Genomic DNA, 14340 nt, shown 5'->3' with positions numbered 1-14340 from the left:
TTCCACAAGCTCCTGTAGCTCTTTTGCAAGGCAGAATGTTTAATTCAAATTCATATGTTAATGCATGTGTGTTGCAGTAGGTGCTGCATGTAATATGTACGCTATGTACATTATATGAATTAGGGAACAAGAGAGAGTTGAATTTGTAATGCATGCAGTACTATTTAATAATGACTAGGAGGTACAGTACACATACACCCAGTTCTTTCTTGTGTTTGGCTTTGGGTCAGGGAAATAACATCCCATGCCTCAGTCCTTAGTGTTTGAATTATTTGAGAATTCCTATTTGAATTCAATTGAGAACTTGTTTGATCTTTCCGTGTAAGTTAGGGTCGACTCCTGAAGCAATGAGAAGCTATGTGAACACATAATGGAGTACCCGCAGCCAGTGATGTTCACCTGTATGGTTATTACCATGCCCTCTGGGTCGCTGAGGCAGTTGGCACGCATACTCAGGACAGCTCCACTTCTCACAGAGTAGAATAAACAAGTAGAGGGGCTTTCTTCAAAGATGAAATATAAAGAGCCAGAGTCAATATCAGCAAATAGACCAATAGAGCAGTCAAAAGACTAAATAAAGACAAATAATCAAAGATGCTTGAATAAATCCCTGACTTAAGATAAACCTCAATGCCCCCTTTATGTTTTGGATTTTAATGCATTCTTTTGAACTCTTCTTTCTACTCAGTGAGACAGAAATAATATGATGCATTAATATCGGGTCTATATTGCATGATATTCATGGAGAATATTTTCTTGCAACCCACTTGCCCACCCCTGTACAGTAGTACACACAAGAAAAACACTAACATCTGAGATCAACAAACTGTGTGTCGTAAATAAAATATCTAACACGTTATTTGAGACTATATCTATCAGAAGAGGAGCATGTGATGTATTGTACACACACCTTGATGAAGATACACTTTCGTGCTTCATCAAAGGAAGTAGACATTTGCATATTATTTGATCGTATACAAATGACGCAGTATTCAATAGTTTGATTCTTGCGTGCACTTCAGAGAAAATGGGGTCTTAATAAATCCACTTTAAAGACCGACAATATTTACACTGAGGTAAGTAAATAAGATAAAGATGGTGAACTTGCCCCTACTAAATGCATTAGACGTGAACTCCCTTATCAGAGTCTCAGCACACGGACTGTTAAAAGATGGGTTTCCAGGGCTGGAAATGGTCTTTGTTACCCAATTAGTTTACTGACGACCCTGTGGTATAATATTCCTGTTTTGACAGCCTCATACACACAACTTAATGTGGTAGACCACCGGGCCTGTAGAGTGGAAACTATCCAGGCTTCCTCTCCTACCGCCTTATCAGGGTTATTTATCTCAGCGATAGCAGACCACATGACCGACCAAATCGGCATTTTTCACAGAATACTTTCATTTTCTGCTGTTCATCCATCTGTAGTCATTTGACAGGGTTTTGTCTTTGGGCTTTGGCAGGCCTGGAGCCAGACAAGGCTGAGGCAGAGGCTGGGGCTGAGGCCGGGACAGGGGGGACTTATCAGGGCCCTACAGCAGAGGCTTGCCACCTCGTGGGGTGGCTGTCCTCCGTGCTCTGGAGGAGGTGGAGCAAGCAAAGCCTTGGTGTTCCTCGACTCCTCAGCCAACGCGGCCAAGAGGAAACAGAGGAGCACAGGCCAGCCCTGATGTGCCTCGGAGTGGCCGGGTTTAAGTTGGAGATGTGGTGGCGCTGTGCTTTAAATAATGAATACTATCAGTAGGAGCTCTTCAGACTGGACACGTTCTGATGCTCTCCTGTGTGATGGTGATGGGTGCAAAAGCTGTTGGCTGGGACCAAAAGTTGTCAGGAATTCAATATTGAATTTGGAGAACTTCTTGAAAATGATGATAACAATGATGAAGTAGCATATGTTTTCAATGACCATAGAGTAGAGAGGCTGTGGTCAGACTGCTAGAGGGAATGGGAATGGTCAGCCATCTACAACTTTTACCATCACCATAAATAACTGGCTGACTCCATAGTCCACACTGTAATGTAGAATATTATCAGGAGTTTGCAAATGGAAACAATCGAGGATTATCTCGACCACTTCTCAAGGAAGTTGTTTCAACATATCCCAAGTACAACCATGACAGTGACAGATGGCAAAGCAGCTGGCACCACTCAACTTCTTTTCACTCTGCATTATTTTATTTTTTTTGCTATAGAGGTCTGTTGTGTATTTTACCCATTTATTTGGCAAGACTTATTGCATACTGTAAGGCAAGCGCAATGTGTGAAAAGTTAAGGAGGTTTGAGTTTAACTTGATCCTTGTTTTTTTTTTGCCTGGGGATCGAAATCTACAAAATTAATAGAGATGGGCATGATTTTGATGTTGGCAACAATTTTGAAGAGACGTACACAATGTGCCTAAAGTACATTACCACCAAATAAGTACCACTTTCTCATAAACCTTTGAGAAACTGATAGTGTGTAACAAATGAGTGTTATATCAAGTGTCGGTTTATATTTATTTGGGACATACTGTAAAAAACCCAAATGCATCCTATAGCATACCCTACACGTGACCGTTTTTTCTCCAGACTGGATCAGTCAAACATATTTTATTTGTTTCCTGATGAGCTCCTGGCAGACAGAAAATACCCAGAGGAGGAGGAACCGCATCAGCCCCCCAGGGCCCCCTGTTTCACTGGGGCTTCTCCCATCATGGGCCCACTGCTGCTGCTGGAGGAGCTCTGATACAGGAGGGGAACTATTTAAGTAGCAGCACAGGCTACCTCTCAGCTGCTCTGAGGACAGGGCTGGCTCATTAAAGAGAAATGAGCAACGTTTCATAAGTGTGATACAAGAATAACCCCTACTCTCTCCTGTCTCTATCTCTACTCTATCGGCTATGCTGAACTTATTCTTTGGAAACTAGCAGAGTGGAAAAACTTTGTTTCTTTAAAAAGACATTAAAAAAAAAAACGTGTACAAATCCTTGAGGGGCAGTTAGGAAAAAAAAACATGTTCATGACGGCCAGACATATTTTTGCACAGCCAATACTTAGGATTACATTTGCCAGGAGTGTCTCAAGTGACACTATGGTTTAGAGTTTCTGAACATGATTACAGTACCATAATTACCACTTATTTGTTTTAAACCTCCAATTCAACGTCGAATAATCTTCCATTCTCAAGACTGCACTATAACATCTAGTATAATGACATATTCACTGTGCTGTATCTTTAGCATGATTGAGTAAACTATGTAGCCATCACAGCAAGCACAAAGCAAGTCAGTGAATTCTGCTTCCCTTATCGGGGACCTGCCATATCTGTTTGGGAGTTGTGTTGTGATGTAAGGACAGGAAAATGTCAGGTTCACTTGTAGATCAAGTCAACCGTGCATTATCTCAAACAGTGGAGCTCAGCTGTGGCCACACTAGCACTGAGCAGAGTGCCTCCAGAGCTAATACACGACGGCATGGGCGCAGGATTCCAGCCGAGCACGGAGGAACCTTTAAAAGGAGCTTAGAAAGGCCCCAAACAATGGCCCAGAACGCCCCTCTGCCACAGGTCACGACCCCATCTCCATTTGACTCACAAGTAGGCCTAACCAAGCATTATTGTCATGTCTGTCTCATTGAGTTGAGAGTATAAAAAGAGAGAAGGAAGACTTCAATGGAATTCCCTAATGCGTTTTTCCTTGATCAAAATAATGTGGTATGGCATGATCCCTTTAATGTGTGAAGTAGTCAATACCAGTGTCGATAAATATATGGATGACATTAAAAGACAGGGACTAAGCCAAATAATTACCATTTTACCAATCTGAGGAGACCTCAGACTTCATATTGGTTTAAGCCCAAGAAATAATTGATGCATGCAATCACAAATTGGTTCTCCGCCTAAAATTTGGGCCCATTATTTCATTAGACGAAGCCACATTCTTGATGCCAAAATTGTTTGTGTGTCCAACATAAAAATTCAAATCCTGTTAGTCCCGATAATGTCTGGTTTTTCAAACCACATCCAAGAGGAAGAACTTTCAGATAGAAAGGATATGCCGCCTTTAAATGCAAATTAAAAATAAATCAAATATATTGCATTCTTTTTTGGTTATTTTTTTGATTGCTGGTGCAGTGACACTCCCTTGCCAGCGACAGAGAGGTCCTATCCTGGGGTGTCTTCTTGCATATGTAATTGGATGTTACTGTAAATAATTGCCTGGGCATGTGCCAGTGTGATGATGATGATGATTTGTATGTGTGTTTGTATGTGTGTGTGTGTGTGTGTGTGTGTGTGTGTGTGTGTGTGTGTGTGTGTGTGTGTGTGTGTGTGTGTGTGTGTGTGTGCGTGCGTGCACGCGTCTGCCCCATCCGTACTCCACTCTCAAGTCCCACTGATTCTCCTTTCCAGCCATGTTGAATCCTCTTTTCCTTATCAGGCGAGCCCAGGCCTGCATCAGGCTCTCCTTGCTATGACAGAGGCTACAACAATAGGCCTGCGATACCGCTGCTTAGCGCTGCGTTTCGGAGGGGAAACCTGCCACGGGCGCAGATTAACAACAACACACACACACACAAAAAATAGATTGCAGCCTCCAAAACAAAACATTTTTCAGAATGCCTCCCCTTGATTAATGAAGCAATGACAAGAAGAAAAATATAATTTCGACGCAGAAAAATCCGCCACCACTTGTTAAAGTTTAGGATACTGTAGCTAACAATAAACATATTGGAAGGAGAGGAGGGTGGGCAGAAGAGGGGAGATAAATGGCTGAATGATGGGTTGAATAATTTCTGGAGCTTTTTTGGTGCACGGTCCCCACATTCCTAACCTTGTACTAAATTACACAATAAAAACACTCCTGTGCTTGACAGCCACTGCCCCTCTCCCAGGTGCAAATTAGGACAGTATCTTGTCATTTTACTATCCCTCCTCTCCAAAATGTAAGGCTCTCTGTTCACAGCCAAAAGAAGGGTCTTCGGAGGAAAAAAAACACACACACACACACACACACACACACACACACACACACACACACACACACACACATGCACACGCACACTCTAACACACACACACACACACACACACACACACACACACACACACACACACACACACACACACACACACAGACACACACACACACACACACACACACACACACACACACACACACACTCACACACAGAAGATAACACATTATTTACTGTAGCAGACACAGAATTTGGGGATACTGCATATCACCTACAATATTCACACTCAATTTAACCATACAAAATGTTTTCTTCTACAGGGCTGTAAAGACAATACAAGCTCTTAATGTGCTTAGCGCAAGCAATGCATATGACAAGATTGACAAAAATATAGTTGAACATGACACACTGTTTGTCCTCCCTCTGCTTCACATGCAACAATTCCACTGCCAGCTGCTTCCCTGAGGTGACTTCCTGCTTGTTCATAAACACGTCATACTGGACCAAATATCATGGACAATATAGAGAATGCAAAAATAATAGTCTTGACTGTGCGAGTGAATTTTCTCCTATGCTACATCAAATAAGAAAAAGACAACAAATGAACTGGCTTTATACTGTAGTAAATCTAAATTTCATGTTCATGGTTTATCAAAATAACACACACAAACTGGTATAGATTTACATTTACCTGCCTCTTATAGTAGACACATATGCGTAAAAACCATTGTAAAATCCTTAAAATTGTTTAAAATCATTCAGTAATCAGTAATATTGATTCTTTTGCACATTCACTTCATGCTGTAATAAGCCAGTGTCCATTCTCTCTTTATTAGAAACTGAATAGCAGTCTATCCAGGTGTAAAATAACATTGACTGGACATGGAGGATCACACACACACACACACACACACACACACACACACACACACACACACACACACACACACACACACTAAGGCAGCTGTGTTACAGACCATGTGTAATCTATACCAGAACATGATATTGTCTTCTATATTGTCTTTCTACAGTCACTCTGGATGGTAAAGTAGTGTTTTTTTTTAATGTTTCCTTTACCTGCACATTGGTAAACACCTCAACAGAAGGAAAAAGCGAAACAAGCAGAACCTATTGAATCCATCCTTTACAGTAGACCTTGACTAAGCACCATAATTAGTGTTAGCTGCGCATCGAGCAGGAGGCTACACCCTCATCAACACACATCTAGAACAGAGCCCTAAATCTGCAGCTCATTAATAGCTTGCCTCTGAATCAATTATTAACACCTAAAATGGACTCCAGCTCACAGGGCCTTTACTCCAGGCAAGCAGTGGGCCCTTTCCCAGGTTCTGTCCAGCTTGGGTAATTACCACGTTTAAGACACCTGCTACTCAATAGCTTCGACCCAGACTTGTAATTTAGCCCCCTATTGCAGACATTTATGTCTGAGTGTCACTATTAATTTGCGTTAATTTGGAGTGTGAGGCTGGGTGGGCCGGCCGTGGCGAGGCTGAATGTGCTCGTCGCTCACCTGCGCTGGGCTGCCTCTGTAATTGGACTCTAATAGTCTGATTGATCAGTTGGAGAAGTGAGGGATGAGTCCCAGCCATGGCAGCTCCATCAGTCAGGGGGAGAAGGAGAAAAACACTAGCCAGAACAGAACAGAACAGAGGACTGAGAGGGGCCCACAGCTTTGGGTTCTCTCTCTCTCTCTCTCTCTCTCTCTCCTTCTCTCTCTCTCTCCCTTCCAGTCTCTCTCTCCTTCTCTCTCTCTCTCTCTTGCTCTCTCTCTCCCTCTCTCCCTCTCACATACAGTAAAACTACTCCAACCCAGGGTGAATTACTTTGTTCTCAGTTCAATGCGTCCTTCAGGAGTAAATGACTTTGTCCAGTTTCAATGATTGTGGTTGGATACGGCATAGTGCTCTGAGAGTCTGAATTCAGTGCAAGAGGAATATGATTTTGTCCTCAATGAATGACTTGTTTTCTTCTTTCAAAACATCATGAACTACAAAAGTGAACTAGATATGTTGTGTAATCATCTAACATTGATAATGTGTGACTTGTGTGATTAGCTGCCTAACAGGTTCCCAGCAGGCTATGGCTACCTCATAACAACCTCAGCACCCTGGGGCCTGGGGCTGCCACAGCCATCCCATCAGCTGTGAAATCTGCTTTCCTCTTTGATAAACGGTCGAGATGTGACCCTATCTCTGTCCTGCAGATGCCCAGATTTCCTGTCATGCCTTTTTTCCCTGTTTTTTTTCCCTTCGTCTCTTCCTCTCTGTCTCGTCCTGCCTGGACAACTGTAACGCTCCACTCGCTGTTCTCTCCCAGCATCATCCATCACTCTGCCCAGCCACTGAGACCCACAGCAGACCCACAACATTCCCACAGCAGACCCACAACATTCCTACAGCAGACCCACAGCAGACCCAGGGCAAACCCACAGCAGACAACACAACAGGCCCACAGCAGATCCCAGGCAGACCCACAGCAGATCCCTGGCAGACCCACAGCAGATCCCCGGCAGACACACAGCAGATCCACAGCAGACCCACAGCAGACTCACGCAGACCCACAACAGACCAATTGCAGACCCATGGCAGACCCACAAGCCTAGGCCTCAGCCTGGCTCTGTGGACCCCAGCCTTACACTACCACCTCACCATCAGATTCTACCCCACTAGTCCCCCGGCTGCTAACCATTGCTCATTGGGCTGATCACTAAGACTACACACAACTGGCAGCCCTAACATACTCCTCTTAAACTCTACTGGTACAACAATCCAACCAATGCAATCTTAACATTCAACAGAAAAATCATGGTTCATCCATGAATGGGTCTTCATTCAATGTCTAAAGAAGTGAGAGACTAGCTTGCGTGTTTAACAAGCAGACAAGGATTCTTGAGCTAGATACAGGAGTCTCAGAATGACATGTCTGAGAAAAAATGAGTTCTTGATTTCAGGGAGGGCATATCAATATCACACAAGCAGGTCATGTGTTTCAGAGCTTGGATTTCATAGTGTGAGACAGGTGACGTTAATGCCATACCTGGCTGCCGTGGGGTAATTCATTCACCTTTATGGGTTTCAGAATCTAACAGAGAGAAAAAGATTTAATAGTCTCTGGAGGTCATACTTCATAAGAATGACTGAGAGCGCCTCTTGGGTGAAGTAGAGAACCCATGAAGCAATCAAGGTTTATTTCTACCTCAAATGCTTTATACCGCCTCCTGACCCTGTGGATGAACACTGGCTGGCCTGACATGCATCAAAACTAGCAAGCTCTCTCCTTCCTTCACACAGCTCATTTTTCGTACTCCCCCATTTTACTTCCTAAGGCTCTCTGGGTGAAACATTAGAGCTTGTTTCTGTCTTTAAATGTCAGTGTTTAAGACGCGTACAGCTCCCTTTCCTTCCCTGCTAGAAGAAAATAAGATAAAGTACCTTGTTGGGGGATGTTGCCAATGGCGGTTGACTATACAAGAGAACTGCTCAATAACCAGGAGGTTGATAAAGAAAAGGCCACACAGTATAATATTTGGCTCTGGTAAAATGGAGATGTTTGTTTACCTAGATGTCTGATGAATTCAACGTACAGTCGTAGTGTTCAAACCTAAAAGGCGGCTTAATGAAACAAAAATATGTGACTCAAGTTCACCCAGGCTTTAATGAGGTATTGTGTGAAGCTGCAAGCCGCCAGTACCCCATTTGAGAGATGAGACTCCGAGAGAAGAGGGCAAGCAGTGAAGCATTGAAAGTGCACCCATGAGAATAGACACACATGAGATCCTTAAAGGCAATATGCCAAAGCTTTCTTTACCTTTAATTGCAAGAGAGTTGGCGTAGTCTCTAACCCCTCTATAGCCCATTATAGGTGAAGACCAGTACCTGACTCACTTCAAACCTAAGATAGGAGGAGCTCAGAGACGGATTGGATTCCATAGAGGGCTGTTAGTTAAGCACCTGCAGCACAACTATGCCCAACAGCTCTCTTTAAGAATGAGATCAATTTAGAATGTATATTTAGTTCAGAATGTAGACTGACTTACTGTATGTTTAAGGATGATACAGAAAACTTACTGCAAACACTCATATAACTGCAGCTCTACCATACAGTTAAATTCAACACCACTTGCTCACTCTGAGGGCAGTTGATTGTCACGTTGGCTAGCTGTCATTTAAATTCATGCAGGGACGGGAGAGAATTATATTTGTATGTCACACCGTACAGGAAGTTGAGGTGTTCATCCTTGGAATCACTCTTTGCCCAAGGATTACTGGCTTTGCCCCGAGAGGAGTCCATATTTCATGGCTGTAAGACTGCCGGAGTTATTTAAAGCCATTGATGACTTCAAAACCATGAGGGGAGCTTAGAAAACAGTCGAAAACTGTTCAGAGAATGATTTAATAAAGTTACGCGTTAAAGAAATCCGGAAGAACAGGGCCTCCGTGTCCGAATTCCTTGTGGGCTTTTCCTTATGTTTCTTAACAGGATGAATGTGAGATTGGTTACAATTTTTAATAAGAATTTCTTAATTAATCCAAATGCAAAATGAAATATCAAACCCTAGAGGACTCCTCTTTCCACCAGAGCACCAGGTCAACACATTTGTGAGCGTTTAAAGGGAACTAAACTAGGATGTTCAAACAAGAGGGGCCAGCTGATTGATGTAAAGCTGGGTTGAAAATAAAACATAAAATATAATGGATCGTAACTTCATTGAATAGCGGCCTGGACTCAACTCAAAACCCACCAATTAAAGCATTTAGTCATAAAATATGCAGATTAAAATGGTTAAAATGGATGCACTTCAAAGCCTTTTTGATCCCAGTACAGTCATCGCTATGGGTCTAACTATGAGTAGGAATGTCATGGGAATTCGTTGCCTCCTTCCATTAAAATAAATGGGCTTTACCCCTGATATTGGGGGAGGGAACATTCTAGTGGCCTTACATGCGAGGCTTCTAGGAAAGACATATTGCTGAGTGTAACTTTCTAGTAATTTAAAGGAAAATGCTGGGGATAAAAGTCTGGGTTCAAACAATAAACACAATAAAAATGGTTTGACAAAAATTACTTTTTGGTGGGCAGTAGAGTACCACACTCACAAGAGTGGACAGTATACGTTTGAGGAGAAGTCAAAAACATGACATACCATGCCATTCCCGTCAATGTTCATCTCGATCTTCCCCTCAAAGGGCCCCCACGTCGTGCCCACCGGGAGCTGCTGCCGGCTGTGGATCCGGCGCTCTCCATCTTTAAGGTGCGCGTCCAGCTCTCCTAAAACACCAAGCATCGAAACAGTTATCCATATTGTTTATCCAAAGGATAAATGGTACAGCATGACCACAGTTAACAATCTATCACCATTTCTTTCCCTGAAATATTCCCTGTATTTATTTGTATGAAAAGTACTAAACGGTGCAGGCTAGGCCACCTGCATAACAGACAAGCAAATCATGCAGGCATCCATCAGATGGAGTGCTTCAGAACAAGAGCGCGGTAACCTTCCTTGAAAGGTGTCTTCTGCTGTGATAATCTCTGTGAGACATTGCAGGCTCAGTGGCTGGCAGCAGGACTATTTCTGTTGTTCCGGGAAGGCCCCTTGTTAGTGCTGCGCAGAGCACCAGTTAATTAACTGTGTAACAGGATAGCACTGTTAGTGCAGCTAGCCCCCCCGCCTCAAACACCCTAGCTATCTTATCTCTTAGATTCAGTGTACTTTTTTGGGACAGTGATTAATCAAATAGTTATTATAATAGAGCCCTCGGCCACGGCGTGCTTTCTGCCTGGGGGAAGTCAGCCTCTCAAGTGCACATTTCCGCCTTGTCGCCTTGACAACACTACTGAGTGCCCCCGGTCCAGGAAGACCTATGGCTCCGGAGGATTTAGACCCTCCAACCTCAAGTGCTATCTGCTTTATCTTCATGTGAACCTACTGTAGTCTTCGACGGCGCCCAAGTGTTATGACTTCAGCACTCATAATAACTTATCAACCATTTAATGCAGGCATATTTTCTAAGATCTTTAGTTCAAGTGAATCCTATACTACACAGTATCCACCCAGGTCCTGTTCATTTCTCATGGTTTTTGTTATGACACGCATACGAAGATACATTTGTAGTTCATAACGTGCGTGTTTTCACGTGCTTGTGACTTTTTTAAGTGAAATAACTTTGCAGCTGTGACAGACACATCCAAGTCCTTCACTGACTTTTCCTAAGTGATTGTTTTTTTATATGTCAGCGTTAGAATTCAAAATCACACTTAAAAAAAAATCTGGAAGCATTTTATAATCATTTTAGAACCATTGCCGCTGCCAAAATATGTGATATGGCGTGATATGGCCCGTCTGCTCCTGTGTGTGTGCGTAAAGGCGCATAGCCCACAGAAAGGAGGAGGGCACAATATTGTGTGCAATAAAATCAACAACCGACTCTTGTGTAGAAACTTGATTGTATATACTGTATTTACAGTTCTATTCCATTACAAGATTTAGCTGTATACAGCCCTGCTGCAACTGCGTAAAGGCACATATTTGACTGTGCGTCAAATGCTTTCAGCTCTTACTTCTACTGTACAAGTACAATTTCTATTGTGATTTTTACAGTATGTACAGTAAAATCTATTATATATCAGTTATATTCAATTTGTAAGAGGCGCTAATGGTATGAATCGGTATTCTGGGCATTCGTTGCATGTTGAGTGGAATGATCACTGAACTTTATAATGCTTCTGTGATATAATGACCTATTCATCCCAGTTCCATTCTGTAAATATCAGCCTTGTATCTACGACACGCTATTGTGTCAGCCTGTTGGTGTGGAGAAGCACGTATGTGCTCCTTCTCATGCATAAACAACGTTAGGTGACACGCTACGTTGTTGTTTCCTAAATATCACTGACACCTGGGTGATCACACACCGATCACTAGTGATCACTGTACTAACAGAACATGTCAGTATTACTGCATTGTCTTTAGTTTTTTAATGATCTGGGTCCTCCAAGCCTATAGTCCTAAAACATATTTACTTTCATCAGTTACACACTTAGGACAACAGTAATATACATACCTTTGATTAGGCTTTGCATACATTACAGCCAAACAAACATATGGATACTTTGTAGTAGGTCTACACTGGTCTGCACTCTTTCTGCATGATTATCAGTATGACACCACTGCCTACATTATGTCCAAACAGTAGTTTATTTTGTTGAGGAACTGGGAGCTTCTCTCATCTTCTACAGTAGCACACTGAGTTCTTGGCGGTGTGGTGGAAGGTGGGTAAGCTCATTAGAGAGAAATAATTAAACATTGGAGCACAGCTGGTCCGCATCAGAGAGAGACTCACTGCAAGCACAGCCACCGCTTGATGCATTCTGTTTGTCCTCTGATAAGACTGACGGCCTTTAACCACTTGGATGCTAGTTCCTGTTTAGCCCTGTTTGACACTCTGGTAAAGTCATCCCCAGCGGCTGAGTTCCCTTTTTTTTTTTTTTTTTCCAGGGATGGTTCTAGATGGGGGGGGTGGGAGTAGTAGGTGTGAGAGGGGGAAAGGGGTACGATTCAATCTGAGGTTTGAGGTCCACCATGTTTGGGTGCCAGTTGTTTGTGTCCCGTACCAAATGTTGCCCGAGGACCTTGGCTCCCAGCTGGCTTGTCACATCTGCTGCAGATACCAGCAAACGACCTCAACAAAAACACCAGCTGAAAATAATAAGCCTTCATCGTACGCTAGCTTTTCATTGGCCATCAGCATTTAGAAGTTCACTATCTATACGTAGAAAAAGATACAGTAGATCTATTTTAATACTGTAGTAGTCAAATAGATATGTTTTAAGTCTGTGATGACCATGAAATCTATGAGAATCTATCTATCTGAATAAATCTTTTTTATGGGTAACCATTGTCCCACACAAAAACATTGATAACATCTAAGCAACTTCCCCCACAGTGTTGAGTATGAGGAAGATCATGGAGAGGAGGCCAAAAGCTTGATTGTAGCAGTTCAGTATAATCTAGTTTATTAGAAGACTGCAACTCATGCTCAACATCTCAACCCTCACTCTATTCTATTGTCTTAAATCAGGTGGTTTAATCACAAATTCAAAAGACAGTGAGGACTATTTAACCCTTTATCAAAAAGGAGGACATGACTTGAAGAAAGGGCACAAAGGGAGACAGGAGGATTTAACAAACCCTACCCCCTGTTCTCCTCAATGTCTCTCATCACCCAATACTGAAATGCCACGGTCTTGGCAAGGGGGAACTGATGATGTGACTAAAGAGCTCTCCCCCACCCCCACCCTCCTCCCTCGATAAGATCATCATCTGTCGCTAGACTCTAGGGTCTGTTCCTGCTCTCCACAGATACTTGGCAGACCAATGAATGTCCCTTTGTGTGGAGAGATCTTCCTCAGATAGCACCCAAGATGCTCTACGCTGGCATCTGTTTGTTTTCTGTTATGGCGGAGAGAAATAGGGAACCTCATCTTTCCCTTCACTGGCATACGACTGAATACTAACGAGCAGCTCCATGGCAGGGTGCCATCTTGGTATGATTCAAAGAGTAGATGGTTGCAGAGGCATGGGCAGAGAGACGCCCCCCCCCCCAAAGACGAACACCCCATTTTTGAGACAATTATTAGATCTACAATGACAACCCCCATGGCCTGCCATTTAGAATAATAAAGATGAAGGACATTTGTCCCCACATTGAGGTGGCTTTAATATACTGTACAGTCTTCGTAAAAATGTTTTAATCCATTTGAGCAGGTGAAGTTGATGTCTGCTAGGTGTAGAGGGTCTGAAGAGTGAAAACACTTTAGGTTTGTCGAATCAGATTCAAACGTAGTTTTGAGATTCACAAATTTGTCATTTGAGCAATATGGTGGACCAGGTAGCAGCCATAATGATGGATAGATTTTGCATTACCAATGTTCAAGCGTTAATGATGTACTGTAGCCTAAATCTCATGGAGTGGTACTGGATTTCCTTAATATACTTGAGTATATTAATAATATTCCTTCCTTAATATTCCTTGAGAGGGTAAAGAGCCTGCTAAGGTTCAGAAATGACTAATGACATCATCAGCTGGATACTGTAGATTTAACAGTCGTTAAAGCATTGGATTCACTGTGGCCATTTGAAACATGTGAATATTAGTTCTGTGACCAGTTGAGGAGACCTACCTCAGTAGAACCCTTTTCCTAACCTGTTTGAAACACTATCCTGAAACATTTAGATATTTAGTCAACCAATAAAACCCACTGGCTTTAAATTCAATAACCTTTAAATGCAATTATTACTGTAGAAGGAGATACATTAAGAGATACTTTTGATTGGATGCTAGTGCTTTAAATAACAACCTTCTAT

At 42.6% G+C, this 14340-nt stretch overlaps 1 protein-coding gene across 1 annotated transcript in view; it reads right to left on the bottom strand.

Annotated features, from left to right (window-relative positions):
- Positions 1-14340, bottom strand: part of zfpm2a (zinc finger protein, FOG family member 2a) — a 108219-nt gene that overhangs the window by 46305 nt on the left and 47574 nt on the right. Inside the window, exon 4 of the mRNA XM_083678661.1 lies at positions 10120-10244. Coding sequence (XP_083534787.1) covers positions 10120-10244 — 125 coding nt within the window. The remainder of the gene's footprint in view (positions 1-10119; positions 10245-14340) is intronic.

This window comes from Argentina silus (genome assembly GCF_951799395.1).
Source record: "Argentina silus genome assembly, chromosome: 10".
In the NCBI taxonomy this organism is placed as follows: domain Eukaryota; kingdom Metazoa; phylum Chordata; class Actinopteri; order Argentiniformes; family Argentinidae; genus Argentina; species Argentina silus.
This window is presented reverse-complemented; position numbering and strand designations above follow the sequence as displayed.